General features: G+C 38.8%; 1 protein-coding gene across 1 annotated transcript in view; it reads left to right on the top strand.

Moving 5' to 3' along the window:
* The window catches only part of LOC148897583 (leucine-rich repeat serine/threonine-protein kinase 2-like), a 52,452-nt gene that overhangs the window by 20,555 nt on the left and 18,250 nt on the right, over positions 1–13,647 (top strand). Inside the window, 13 exon segments of the mRNA XM_088995885.1 lie at positions 109–294; positions 357–463; positions 1,751–1,814; positions 2,358–2,554; positions 5,237–5,487; positions 6,650–6,801; positions 6,877–6,970; positions 8,468–8,654; positions 8,727–8,908; positions 10,870–11,099; positions 11,171–11,292; positions 12,987–13,205; positions 13,473–13,647. The exon segment at positions 13,473–13,647 is cut by the window's right edge and continues 27 nt beyond it. Coding sequence (XP_088852011.1) covers positions 109–294; positions 357–463; positions 1,751–1,814; positions 2,358–2,554; positions 5,237–5,487; positions 6,650–6,801; positions 6,877–6,970; positions 8,468–8,654; positions 8,727–8,908; positions 10,870–11,099; positions 11,171–11,292; positions 12,987–13,205; positions 13,473–13,647 — 2,166 coding nt within the window.

Below are 13,647 nucleotides of genomic sequence, written 5' to 3'. Positions count from 1 at the left end.
CAAATGATAACCGTTTTCACAACGTTAAAGTTTTCGAGACTGTGGTGATCGAAAATTGGGCAGAGATGAGGAAAACCCATAATGTTCTGTACCTTCTTTGTCTCAAAGGCAAAGGAGCCAGCTTGGCACGCTACATTCACTCCTTGCAGCGCTCCAGGACCCCGAGAACTCCTCTGAAGTCTCTGGGTGACCCCTGCTTGACGTCCGGATACATCTCAGACGAAAGTGATGACTCCAGCTTCAGTTTTCTTTCCATGGACGAAGGCCTTTTCCTTGACGACATGGAAAGTGACGGTACTGCTGGCATTTACTCACACCCGCTGCGACGTGTTATTGATTATTTTTTGGTTCACTAGGGAGCGATTCATTGGTCTCACTGAAGCCGCGCAATAACTCCACAGAGGAGCTGAGGTGGGGTGCGTTCAATAGGAACCATGGACGCCAAAGACATGCCAGTGCGGAGGTACAGTACTTCAAATAATAATAATAATAATAATAATAATAATAATAATAATAATAATAATAATACATTCAATTTCTAAGCGCCTTTCAAAACTCTCAAGGACACTTTACAGTCACTGGATGTTTTTGTGTGGGTGAGCAGTGGCAGCAATTCGCGCCAGCGTTCACTCTACCCGGAAGTCTTCTGAGAAATACAATGAAAACAAAATCAAATATAATAAAATAAAAACATGAATATACATTATGAGAAAAAAAACACAACAAAATACAATCAAATAGAATAACTTAAATTACCATAAAATGAAATACATTAAAATACATGAAATTAAATTAACTATAAACATGAAAATACATTATAAGAAAATAAAACACAACAAAATACAATCAAGTTTCTTTCATAACTTTGCTGCTGTGAAATGTAAATTTCTCCACTGTGAGACTAATAAAGGCCAATCCAATCCAAATAGAATAACTTAAAATACCTTAAAATAAATACAAATATTACATTATTACATAATAATAATAATAATAATAATAATAATAATCCATTTTATTTCTACATCCACACGATATGTTCATCCGCAGATAAAATATCCTGTGACTGTAGTGTCCTTGATAGTTTTGAAAGGCACTTATAAATGAAATTTATTATTATTATTATTATTATTATTATTATTATTATTATTATTATATCGTCCCCATTGGTTTTGTATTGTCATTGTCAGTGACTGTTTCCTGCCACCGATGCAAGTACGATTTTCAATGGTAGGCATGGAAGAAGTTAATTTTCCAATTTTTAATAATAATATTATTATTATTATTAATAATAATAATAATAATAATAATAATAATAATAATAATAATAATAATAATCATCATCATCATCATCAAAGTCAGCTTTATTGTCAAATATGCTAATATGCATGACATACAGCACAGATGAAATTACTGTCCTCTCGGACCCAGCATGCAAGGCACTTATGACTTTTACAAACATAATAAACATGAAAACGCCAATAATAATAATAACAATAATAATAATAATAATACATTTCATTATTTAAAAGCCTTTCTTATGACTAATGCATCCCTGTCGCCTTGTTTCACTTTAGATTTGTGATCAGCACAGTTTTTGAAGAGAAGATCAAGATTAAGTTATGTTTCGTCATGGGTGCACACACTTGAACCGAATTTATTTGAGTGTTTTTTTAGTCGGTCAAGAAAAAATTCTCAGTTCATCGGGTGAACGATGAATGACAAGTAAAAAAAAAAACATTTGTTTTCTCAGAGCGGTCCAATCGATGGCGAACATGGTGAACAATCGAACAGACGATATGGAAGACCCCCAAAAAGTATTTGTACCCATCCATTTTCATCAATCTTGTTTTTAACTCAATCACTGCCATTCACGAATTTACTCGGGAATTGAAAATATGGCAGAGTTCGCCATCCCCAAATTTGTTCGGGTTTAGATTTTTCTTGCTTGGGTGCCGATAAAGCGCCGGACATGGCCTCTGGCAATGTTTTTGTCTTTTCCACAAGGGGCAGCATTTCTATTTTTTCCATGTTGGTGCTTTGTTGCAGCTTCAGCTGTTGTTAACGTGCTATATAAACCAATATGTATCACATTGTATTTTGGACAACGGCCCTCATTTCAAGCTCACATAACTCCAGACCCATATAATTTAGGAATTAACTCTTTTTTTTCTGATGAAAGAAGACAATGTAACGCTGCATTGAAAGGGTACGTAGTCCTTACACTCAATATTCTGTGGGTCCTGAGTGACAATGACAAAAACCCTGGCACTGGAGTGGACACATTTTGGCACATCGTCTGGCAGTGAATGAGTTAATCCACTTATCACAAATGAAAACCAATGGAATTTTAATTCTAGCGTTTGGATCTCTGGAGATTTCATCAGCGCTTCCCAAGGCGAAGGAAAGGATCCGTTTGCTAGACCTGTCCGGGAACGAGTTGGACTGCCTGTTGTGCCTGATGGATGACGGGCCGGTTCAGCAGCAGCTGGCTCACCTCCTGAGACTGGACCTGAGCCACAATGTCCTGCTAGAGATTCCTCCTGCGCTGTGTCAGGTGCCAATAAACCGCATTTTAAAATCTGTTCGGATTGTTACGGTCGCATGGGTGCCTGAAAGACAAACTACGACCAAAACTCTGTTTTATTCTGAAAGAATAATACAGTAAAGTCTCGTTATATCGATATTCAAGGGAGTCCGAAAAAATATCGATATAACCGGGACTATCGATATATCCGACCCTGTTTGCATGTAATTTTCTTCGTGCGTGCATAGAAATAGTATCGATATAACCGGGACTATCGATATAACCGATATCGATATAACGAGACTTTACTGTAGTTGTTACTATTGTGTCGTCAACGGAAAAAAAAAACAGCAACATTTAGCCCTCTAAGTCAGTTTTACGAACCTGCTCAAACTTTGGCGTACACTTTTACACCCCAAAAAAGCTTGGGTGCCGATAAAGCGCTGGCCATAGCCTCTGGCATTTTTTTTTCTTTCCCACAAGGAAGCAGCATTTCCCTTTTTTACATGTTAGCGCTTTGTTCCAGCTTCAGATGTTGTTACAGCGCTATATACACCAATATGTATAGTATTTTGGACAGCTGCCCTCATTTCAAGCTCATATAACTCCGAATCCATATCATTTAGGAATTAACACTTTTTTTTTCTGATGAGTCTAAGGTTTCTTGCGCTGAATTGAATGTTGATGTAGTCCTAAAACTCAATATTCTGTGAGTCCTGGAATTCAAGTGACCATGACAAAAACCCTGGCACTGGAGCGGACACATTTTTGCACATCGTCTGGCAATGAATGAGTTAATAGACCCCACAAAAAAAGTCTCAAAAAGAAATGGCTGAAAATTTTGGGGACATTTAGGTATGAAGTATCCATTTAAAGTTGTTTTCTTAAGGTTTCTTCTTAAAAAAAGTGTGTAGAGCTCATTTTTTGCCGCGTGCCACATTGTAGTTATGGTTTCCTCTCAAGGGCCGTTATGAATTTGGGGAAGCCATTACAATGTTTAATCCCCTCCACATATTACATATAAAGCGCACAGCATATTAATGAATAACTAGTTTTCAAATCTGAAGTCAAGAATAATGACTGTTATTGCGGTTTACATCCAAAAATATGAAATTTAGGTGAGGATTTTAGCAAGCATCATGGAATTTCACAAGTTTGATCTGCTTTCGCGGGCCGAAAAATATGGCGTGGTGGGCCGGATTTGGCCCCCGGTCCTTGACTTTGACACCCGCGCAGTAAAGCAAGTGGAAAAACACCCTGAAAGTCTTCAGTTTTGTTTTGGAGAATCTATTTTTGGTACATTTTAAAACTGAATTTAACCGCAGAAATTTTACGTGTGTGCTTGTGGGTAATGTGGGTGGGGTTAAATGTTGTCTTTTTAACTCGTTCACTGCCAGACGTGCAAAAATGTGTCCACTCCAGTGCCAGGGTTTTTGTCATTGTCACTTAAATTCCAGAACCCACAGAATATTGAGTTTTAGGACTACATCAACATTTAAATCACCGTAAGAAACCTTAGACTCTTTCATCAGAAAAAAAGAGTTAATTCCTAAATTGTATGGGTCTAGTTGAAAGTGGAGAGAATCAAAGCGTCCTTTTCACCGGTGGATCAGGGACGTAATGGTGAAATGTGCATGTCTCTGAGAAGCTAAATGTTGAAACCAAACACGAAGCTATAGCATCCATTGACAAAGAAATTGTATCACATCTTCTGTCCCACGTAAATCCGCTTCAATTCCAAGCCGGGACATTTCAAGCCGGATGTCTGGAGTTATATGAGCTTGAAATGAGGGTGGCTGTCCACAATGCAATGCGATGCATACATACAGTGAGACCTCAACTTACGAACTTAATTGGTTCCCAGACAGAGTGTGTAAGGCGAAAAGTGTGTATCTCAAAAAAAAATTCCCATAGGAAACCATTAAAATGGGAATAATCCGTTCCTGGGTTTCCATAAAATATACTTTTCAACTAAATAAGCCTTAAAACTACACACAACATACCTTATTATATGTATAATAAATGTGCTATTGTATTGTAATGAAAGAAATACACTGCATTGTATCATAAAGTCACTTTATTTACATTTGTGATGGTCATTTATGGCTTGATGGAATGGCGTTGGAGGTCGAAGGACAAAGGGAATTGCTGTTTGGAAAGAGAGGCGCATTACATGACGACTGTAATTAAAGAAATAAACTGTGCTGTAAAATAAAGTTTTATTTACCTTTTTGATGGTCATTGATGGCTTATGGAAGGAGAGTCACCTTCCATAAGGACTGTTGGTAACTTAACCTCTGGTGCTGTTCGGTCGTGTGCTTCCGCCGAAGATCACTCCGCCAGCCGTGGTGGGTGTGTATTATGAAAATAGTGCTTATTATAAGGTTTAATTTTCATAAATTTGACGTTTGTAAGACAAAAAGTTTGTAAGTTGAGGTGTTTGTAAGTTGAGGTCTTTCTGTATTGGTTTATATAGCGCTTTAACAACAGCTGAAACAGGAACAAAGCGCTAACATGGACAAAAAGCTAATGCTGCCCCCGTGTGGAACAGAAAAAAAAAAACATTGTAAGCGCTTTATCGGCACCCAAGCATGAAAAAACAAAACCCGAACTAATTCGGGAACGGCACACTCTATGTCATATTTTCAATTCCAGAATACATTCATGAATGGCAGTGAATGAATTAACCAACCTTTTTGTTTTCCCATCCAGAGTTTAAGCAGTTTAACCCGACTGGACCTGCAGGGCAACCAGCTTCAGTCCCTTCCGGCGGAGCTCCTCGCTTTGCCTGCGCTCGCCACTCTCAACGTCTCGCGCAACTGCGTAGGACCACACCTCATCGTTGACGCGTCGGCTGCCTGTACGGCCCTGCGGCAGCTTAATTTATCCTTCAACAAGCTCACCGCCTTCCCAAGCCAGCTGGGACGGGCCACGCAGCACCTCGAGGAGCTGTTGTTGGAAGGGTAGGACCCCCCCCTTCAACTCTAACTCATTCACTGCCATTCCCGAATTTGTTCGGCGTTTGGTTTTACTTGCGGGGATCAAGTTCTGATCAGACCTCGGGCAATGTTTTTCCCTCCCACAAGGGGGCAGCATTTGCCTTATGTCCATGTTAGCGCTTTGTTCTTGCTTCAGCTGTTGTTCAAGCGCTATATAAACCAATATGTATGTATTGCATTGTATTTTGGACAGCCGCCCCCATTTCAAGCTCAGATAACTCCAGACCCACATAACTTAGGAAACAACTTTTTTTTCTCTTTTTTTTCATTTAAATGTCTGAGTAAAAATATGATACACATGCATATTTGTTTATTTTATTATTTACAATACAATGTTTGTAAATGTATCTTTTGTATTTTTACTTTTTTTATTTTAATTCAAATGGCTCAATTTGATAGAAAAAAAACCAAAATACAACAAAAAAAACAACAGTTAACTCATTCACTGCCATTCACAAATTTATTCGGGAATTGAAAATAGGACATAGAGTGCCATCCCCGATTTTTTGGGGGGTTTTGTTTTGTCTTGTTTGGATGCCGATAAAGCGCTGGCCAGACCCTTGGCAATGTTTTTTCCTTCCTCAAGGGGGCAGCATTTCCCCTCTTTTTCCATGTTAACACTTTGTTCCACCTTCAGCTGTTGTTAAAGCGCTATATAAACCAATATGTGTGTACTTCCGGGTTAAGTGAACGCTGGCGCGTGTGGCTGCCGCTGCTCACCCGTAGTAAAAATATCATGTGACTGTAAAGTGTCTTTGAGAGTTTTGAAAGGCGCTTATAAATAAAATGTATTATTATTATTATTATTATTATTATTATTTTGGAAAGCTGCCCTCACTTCAAGCTTATATAATTCCAGACACGTATAACTTAGTAATTAACTAAATAACTTAGTAAACTAACTTTTTCTCATGAAAGAAGAGTGTGTAAGGTTTTTTTACGCTGCATTGAATGTTTATGTAGTCCTAAAACTCAATATTCTCTGGGTCCTATAATTTGAGTGACAATGACAAAAATCCTGGCACTGGCGCGGACACACATTTTCGCACATGGTCTAGCAATGAATGAGCTAAACAATCAGGCGCTAATTCTTTTGATCATTCGCTGCATTTTTTTTTTTTTTTAGGAACAATGTGGCAGATCTCCACATGCCCCCGCCGCACCTCCCTGAGCTGAAAATGCTGGACGTGAGCAAGAACGCCGTGACGGACATCTCGCCCAGCTTTTTGACAGGCTGTCCCAAGCTGGAAATCTTCAACGCCTCTTCCAACAAAATAAGTGAGTGACTGGATATGAAAACATAATATTAGTTACGCCCATTTTGCCTCTTATTAAAATAATTATCGCTTACAGGTTCCTTGGAACAGCTTCCACCAAAGCTCATTACTCTGAAACTTGCCAACAATAATTTCTCAGTTGTTCCTGATGACATACTCGGCCTACCAAAGTGAGTGTGAATGCATAGATTTTGTATTTTATTGACCTTCTGATTTATTCTTATAGGACAACCGACACTATTTTTTTTGTTTCCTAACTGACATCAGACATCAGAACTGACATCAGCTCTTTTCATCAGAAAAAAATAGTTAATTCCTAAATTATATGGGTCTGGAGTTATATGAGCTTGAAATGAGGGCAGCTGTTCAAAATACAATGCAATACATACATTTTGGTTTCTATAGCGCTTTAACAACAGCTGAAGCTGGAACAAATCCCTAACATGGAAAGAAGGGAAATGCAGCCCTTTTGTGGAAAAGAGGCCAGAGGCCATGGCCATTGATTTATCGACACCCAAGCATGAAAAAACAAAACTGAACAAATTAGGGAATGGCGCGCGACGTCATATTTTCAATTCCAGTAAATGAGTTAACTGTGAAAAATGAGGGATGACTGTACATTCATTTTCGTCATGGTTAAAATGTACGTGAAAATTTTGAACTATGACCAAAAAATGTTTTTCACAAGATAGCAGCAATATTATACTGGATTATGGAATAATGTTGCGCGGGTAATTATAATTATGTATATTCATTTTGTTCCATCTTTGTTCCAGCTTCAGCTGTTGTTCATGTGCTAAATAAATCAATATGTATTGTATTGTATTGTATTGTATTGTATTGTATTGTATTGTATTTTGGACAGCCGCCCTCATTTCAAGCTCATATAACTCCAGACCCATCTAATTTAGGAATTAAGTCTTTCCTTCTGCTGAAAGAACAAAGTCTAAGGTTTCTTGCGCTGAATTGAATGTTTATATAGTCCTAAAACTCAATATTCTGTGGGTTCTGGAATTTGAGTGACAATGACAAAAACCCTGGCACTGGAGTGGACACATTTTTGCTCATGTCTGGTAGTGAATGAGTTAAAGATTGCAAATCATTTGAATCTTTTTTTTTTCTCTCAATGTGATATCATTTTTATTCTTCTCATCACTATCGTCAAACAATCCTCACTCATCGATGATAATTACTTTATATAGAGTGTATCTTCTTTTTAGGCTGTCAAGGTGGAGCTGATGGGTTAAAAATGATCATTCCCTCTGGTTCATGGCTTTTCACGGTGTTAGAAGATGGTAGTAAAATCAGAAGGAACCAAGGTGTTGAACAAAAGAGATTATTTTAATCTTGCAGACAGCAGAGAAATTGTGAGGTCAGTTGAGGAGGGCCAAAGAGAGAGAGAGAGAGAGAGAGACGGGGCGTGTTGGGAGAGCTTTCATAAAGACGGATAGGATGTGTCGTCATGTAAAGGAGGGCAGGATGTGACATCATATAAAGGCGGGCAGGATGTGACATATCAGGAAGTCCAAGAAAAACAAAATGATGCCAAAGGAAATAGAAACGATGTTTGAAAAGGTTCGTATAGCGAATTGCCTTAACAGAGCCTTTTTTTTTTCCGGGAATGAAATGATCACAGTCACTTTATTATTATTTTTTTTTACCCCCAGCTTGAGATCAGTGGACATGAGAACCAATCACATTGCAGTATTACCTGGCCCGGGCTTGTGGTTGTCCAGTAACCTGCGCGAGTTGATGTTCAGCCACAACATCATCGACCAACTGGATTTAAGCGGCCCCACCCATAACTGGAGCCGACTGGAGAAGCTGCACTTGAGCAATAATAAACTCACTGAGGTGAGCTTAATTATTGGCCACCTGCAGTCATTAAACTAAAAAAATAATATTTTTTATGGTTCTTGGGATCAGATCCCACCGCAGGTTGGTTTGCTGGAGGGTCTTACTTCTCTGGATGTGAGCCGTAACGCCGGACTACGCTCTTTTCCTGATGAGATGGGGAAGCTTGGTAGACTTTGGGACCTGCCGCTGGATGGCCTCCGACTTGAACTGGACCTCAAACTGATTGGAAGTAAAACCAAAGATATTGTCAGGTAGGACTTGAGACTAGATTCGGACATGTTTTTTGTATTGGATTGGTTTGGATTAGCCTATAGCACAGGTGTCAAAGTCAAGGCCCGCGGGCCAAATCCGGCCCGCCACATCATTTTTTTCGGCCCGCGAAAGCAAATCAAACTTGTTAAATTCCATGATGATTGCTAAAATCTGAGCCAAAAATTCATAGTTTTGGATGTCAACCACAATAAAAGTCATTATTCTTGACTTCAGATTTGAAAACGAGTTATTCATTCATTTGCTGTGTGCTCTATATGTAATACAGTAAAGTCTCGTTATATCGATATTCAAGGGAGTCCGAAAAAATATCGATATAACCGGGACTATCGATATATCCGACCCTGTTTGCATGTAATTTTCTCTGTGCGTGCATAGAAATAGTATCGATATAACCGGGACTATCGATATATCCGATATCGATATAACGAGACTTTACTGTATTTGAAGGGATTTAAACATTCTAATGGGGTCCCCAGATTCATAACGGCCCTCGAGAGGAAACCATAACTACAATGTGGCCCGCGGCAAAAAATGACTTTGACACCCCTGGCCTATAGTAATCTGACAGTGGATACATTTCCATTTCACAGCAGCAAAGTTATGGAAATGAAGAAGTAGAAAAACAAAATACAGTGCTAGCTTTGCATACAAACGCTTCAGCTCACGAACTTTCCGCCTCATAACATTAAATTCGCGAGCATATAGCCTCGTCTGACGAACTAGTTTTCAGCGGACGAACCAAACCACACGGCGCCACGGTGGCTGGCGGACTACTTTTTGTCACCCCCTTTCTTTGAGTGCGGACGTGGGTTGTTATCGAGTGGAGTGCTTTTGCTGTTATAGGACAGAAAAAGACCCCACCACAGGCTCGTGTTAAGCCGAAGAGGACACGAAAGAAAATTACGTTCGAGCAGAAGAGGGAGATCATCAAAAAACACCGAACGAGGTGTGCGTTTGTGTGACTTAGCGTTCCAGTACCAGTACGCTACGTCGACCATTGCTACGTGTGGCTAATGGTGTTTCTGTGTTGCCCTAGCAACGGTCTCGGGCAATAGAAGAGGTTGAAAAACTTCTGTTGATTTACATTAACGAAAAGCAGCTAGCAGGACAGTGTTAGTGAGGGTATTATTGCCGAGAAAGCACGGCAACTTCACTCGGATATCCTCAAGAGGCTCAACAACCATCTCAAAGGTAAATAAAACAACTTTATTATACCGTACAGTTTATTTCTTTAATTACAATACAATAGCACATTTATTATACATAAAATAAATTATATTTTGTGTATTTTTAAGACTTATTTAGTAGAAAATTATGTTTTATAGGGAACTGGGAACAGATTATTCTCATTTTAATGGTTTCTTATGGGAAATAAATGTTCAGCAGACGAACTTTTCACCTGACACACACTTTCTGGGAACCAATGAGCTGAGGTATTACTGTAGAGGAGCTGCTGTAAAGGCAGACATTCTCGCGGCGCCATCTTGACATCTATGACACCAGTCATTCCATTTTTAGCACTATCTGCACTCCCTTAGTTATATGAAGCAGTTCGAGATGAAAGCGGATAGGATCAAAGCGTCCTTTTCACCAGTTGATCAGGAACGTCATGGTGGAATCTGCACGTCTGCTACAAACTAAATATTGAAAGAAAACACGAAGTTGTCGCATCCATTGACAAAAAACAGATCGTCTCACATCTCCTTTCCCACGTAAATCCGCTTCAATTCCAAGCAACAGCACCAACCTTTCCGCTGAACAAAGCGGGGCTGTGAAAATGCTGCCCATTTCAGATGCAAAAAAAGTTTTCCAACGATGACAAATAGCACCCATTTTAAGAAGCCATGCTGGATTTCAGGTTTTTTTAATGTATTTTTTTGACATTGCTTGTCTTTTCATTGTTGGAATTTAAGAACGTTACCTTCATTCCCTGTTCCAGGTTTCTGCAACAACGTCTGAAGAAGGCCGTTCCCTATTACCGAATGAAGCTTATTGTGGTGGGGAACGCCGGCAGCGGAAAGAGCAGCCTGATCCGTAAACTGATGAAGCTCAAGGGCTCGCAGCAAATCTCCTCCAGGCACATGCCCGGCACCACTGTGGACATACGCGACTGGACCATCAGGGAACGGGATAAAAAGAAGATGGTGCTGAACGTCTGGGACTTCTCCGGTGCGTCTTGTTTCGTGTTTGTGGGTCAGGGTTAGCAGCGAAGCCTTTTCGACCAATGTCCGATGTCTCAGGTGGAGACGAAGGGTCGCAGCCTCATTTCCTGTCCTCCAGAGCACTCTACATTGTGGTGCATGATCTGAGTAAAGGAGCCCAGCAACTGGATATGCTCAAGCCTTGGCTTTTCAATATCAAGGTGAGAAGAAAGCGCAACCTGAACCGAACCTCAAACCATTTTCTCTTCCTCCTTCCGTAATTTTAAATCTACCCAATTAACTCATTCACTGCTATTCACAAATTTAGTCGGGAATTGAAAATAGGACATAGAGCGCCATTCCCGAATTTGTTCGAGTGTTGTTTTTTCTTGTTTGGGTGCCGATAAAGCGCTGGCCATAGCCTCAGGTCATGTTTTTTTCCCTTATAGGAGGCAGCATTTTCCTTTTTTTTTCATGTTAGCGCTTTGTCCAGCTTCAGCTATTGTTAAAGCGCTATATAAACCAATCTGTATGTATTGCATTGAATTTTGGACAGCCGCCCTCATTTCAAGATCATATCAACTCCACATCCATATAATTTAGGAATTAACTTTTTTTTCCTGATGAAAAAAGAGAGTCTAAGGTTTCTTATGCTGCATTTAATGTTTATTTAGTCCTAAAACTCAATATTCTGTGGGTCCTGGAATTTGAGTGAAAATGACAAAAACCCTGGCACTGGAGTGGACACATTTTTGCACGTCTGGCAGTGAATGAGTTAAAAGATAAAAACGGTGGTGTTCTTTTTTTGGATTGGATTGAATGTACCTTTATTCCTCTCGCAGTGGAGAAATTTACATTTCACAGCAGCAAAGTTATGAAAGGAAGAGGAAAGGAAAGAACATTTTCACATTGTATAAAATATTTTTACAGTGATTTTTTTTATATTTATCTATCTGGTTATTTATTTATTTATGTATTTATTTACTTATTTATTTGGTATTCATGTATTAGTGAACTTGTGTATTTATTTATTTATTTGTGTGTTAGTGTATTAGTGTATTTTTGTATTTATGGATTTATCTATTTATTTATTTGTTTGTTTGTTTATGTATTTGTTCATGTATTTATTTATTTATTTATTTATTTATTTATTCGTGTGTTAGTGTATTCGTTTATTTGTGTATTTTTGTATGTATTTCTCTATTTATTTGTTTATTTATTTATTTATTTATTTATTTATTCGTGTGTTAGTGTATTAGTTTATTTGTGTATTTTTGTATGTATTTCTCTATTTATTTGTTTATTTATTTATTTACGTATTTATTTGTGTGTTAGTGTATTTTTGTATTTATGGATTTATCTATTTATTTATTTATTTGTTTGTTTGTTTATGTATTTTGTTCATGTATTTATGTATGTATTTATTTATTTATTCGTGTGTTAGTGTATTAGTTTATTTGTGTATTTTTGTATGTATTTCTCTGTTTATTTATTTGTTTATTTATGTATGTATTTATTTATTTATTTATTTATTTATGCAATTCTTTCTTCCTTCCCTTATTTCTTTATTTATGTTTGTCTAATTATGTGTGTGCTTGTTTTTGTTTGTTTGTTTGTTTGTTTGTTTATTAAGTGTCCAAATATTTCACATCCTGTCGCAGGCATATATAAGATATTTTTACAGTGATTTATATATTTATTTATCTGTTTATTTATGTATTTATTTATTTGTGTATTTATGTATGTATTTCTCTATTTATTTACGTATGTATGCATTATTTATTTCTTAATTAATGCGTGTATTTTGATCATTATGTATTATTTATTTATTATGTGTTTTATTTGTTTGTCTAGTTATGTTTGTTTATTTTTTGTTTGTTTGTTAAGTGTCTGAATATTTCACATCCTGTTGCAGGCAGTGGCGCCTTTCTCTCCGGTGATCCTCGTGGGAACTCACATGGACGTGAGCGACGACGTGGCTTTCCAAGCCTGCCTAACTAAGATCCGCGAGGAACTTCTCAACCACCAAGGCTTCCCGACCATCCAGAACTATTTCACCGTGTCGGCCTGCGACGACTCGGATGCCGTCGTCCGGCTGCGCAAGGCCATTGCCAAGGAAGCCGCTGACTTCAAGGTGGTTCCACCCTGACGTCAGCCTGACAAAAATGCGTTTTCCTCACATCTCATTCCGTCATCTTCTTCCCAAGATGGCGGCGCGTGAACACGCAGCGGCTCCCCTCTCTCTCCCGGCAAATTGGCGTTTTCGTGTTTATTATGTTTGTCATTATAAGTGCCTTGCACTCTGAATCCGAGAGGACAGTAATTTCATCTGTGCCATATGTCATGCATATTAGCATTTTTGACAATAAAGCTCTCTTTGACTTTGACTTCTGTCTGGCAGATCCAGGGTCAGCCAGTGATGGGCCAGCTTGTTCCCGACAGCTACGTCGAGTTAGAACGAAGGCTTCTCCTGGAGAGGACCAGGGTTCCGAAGGGGTTCCCCGTCCTCGCGCGCCACCAGCTGCTGGAGCTCATCCAGGAGAGTCAGGTGCCGCTGGAGGAGGCGGAGCTTCCCC

Source organism: Hippocampus bargibanti, linkage group LG05 (genome assembly GCF_051943395.1).
Source record: "Hippocampus bargibanti isolate YZ-2025 linkage group LG05, ASM5194339v1, whole genome shotgun sequence".
NCBI classification, from domain to species: Eukaryota; Metazoa; Chordata; class Actinopteri; order Syngnathiformes; family Syngnathidae; genus Hippocampus; species Hippocampus bargibanti.
This window is presented reverse-complemented; position numbering and strand designations above follow the sequence as displayed.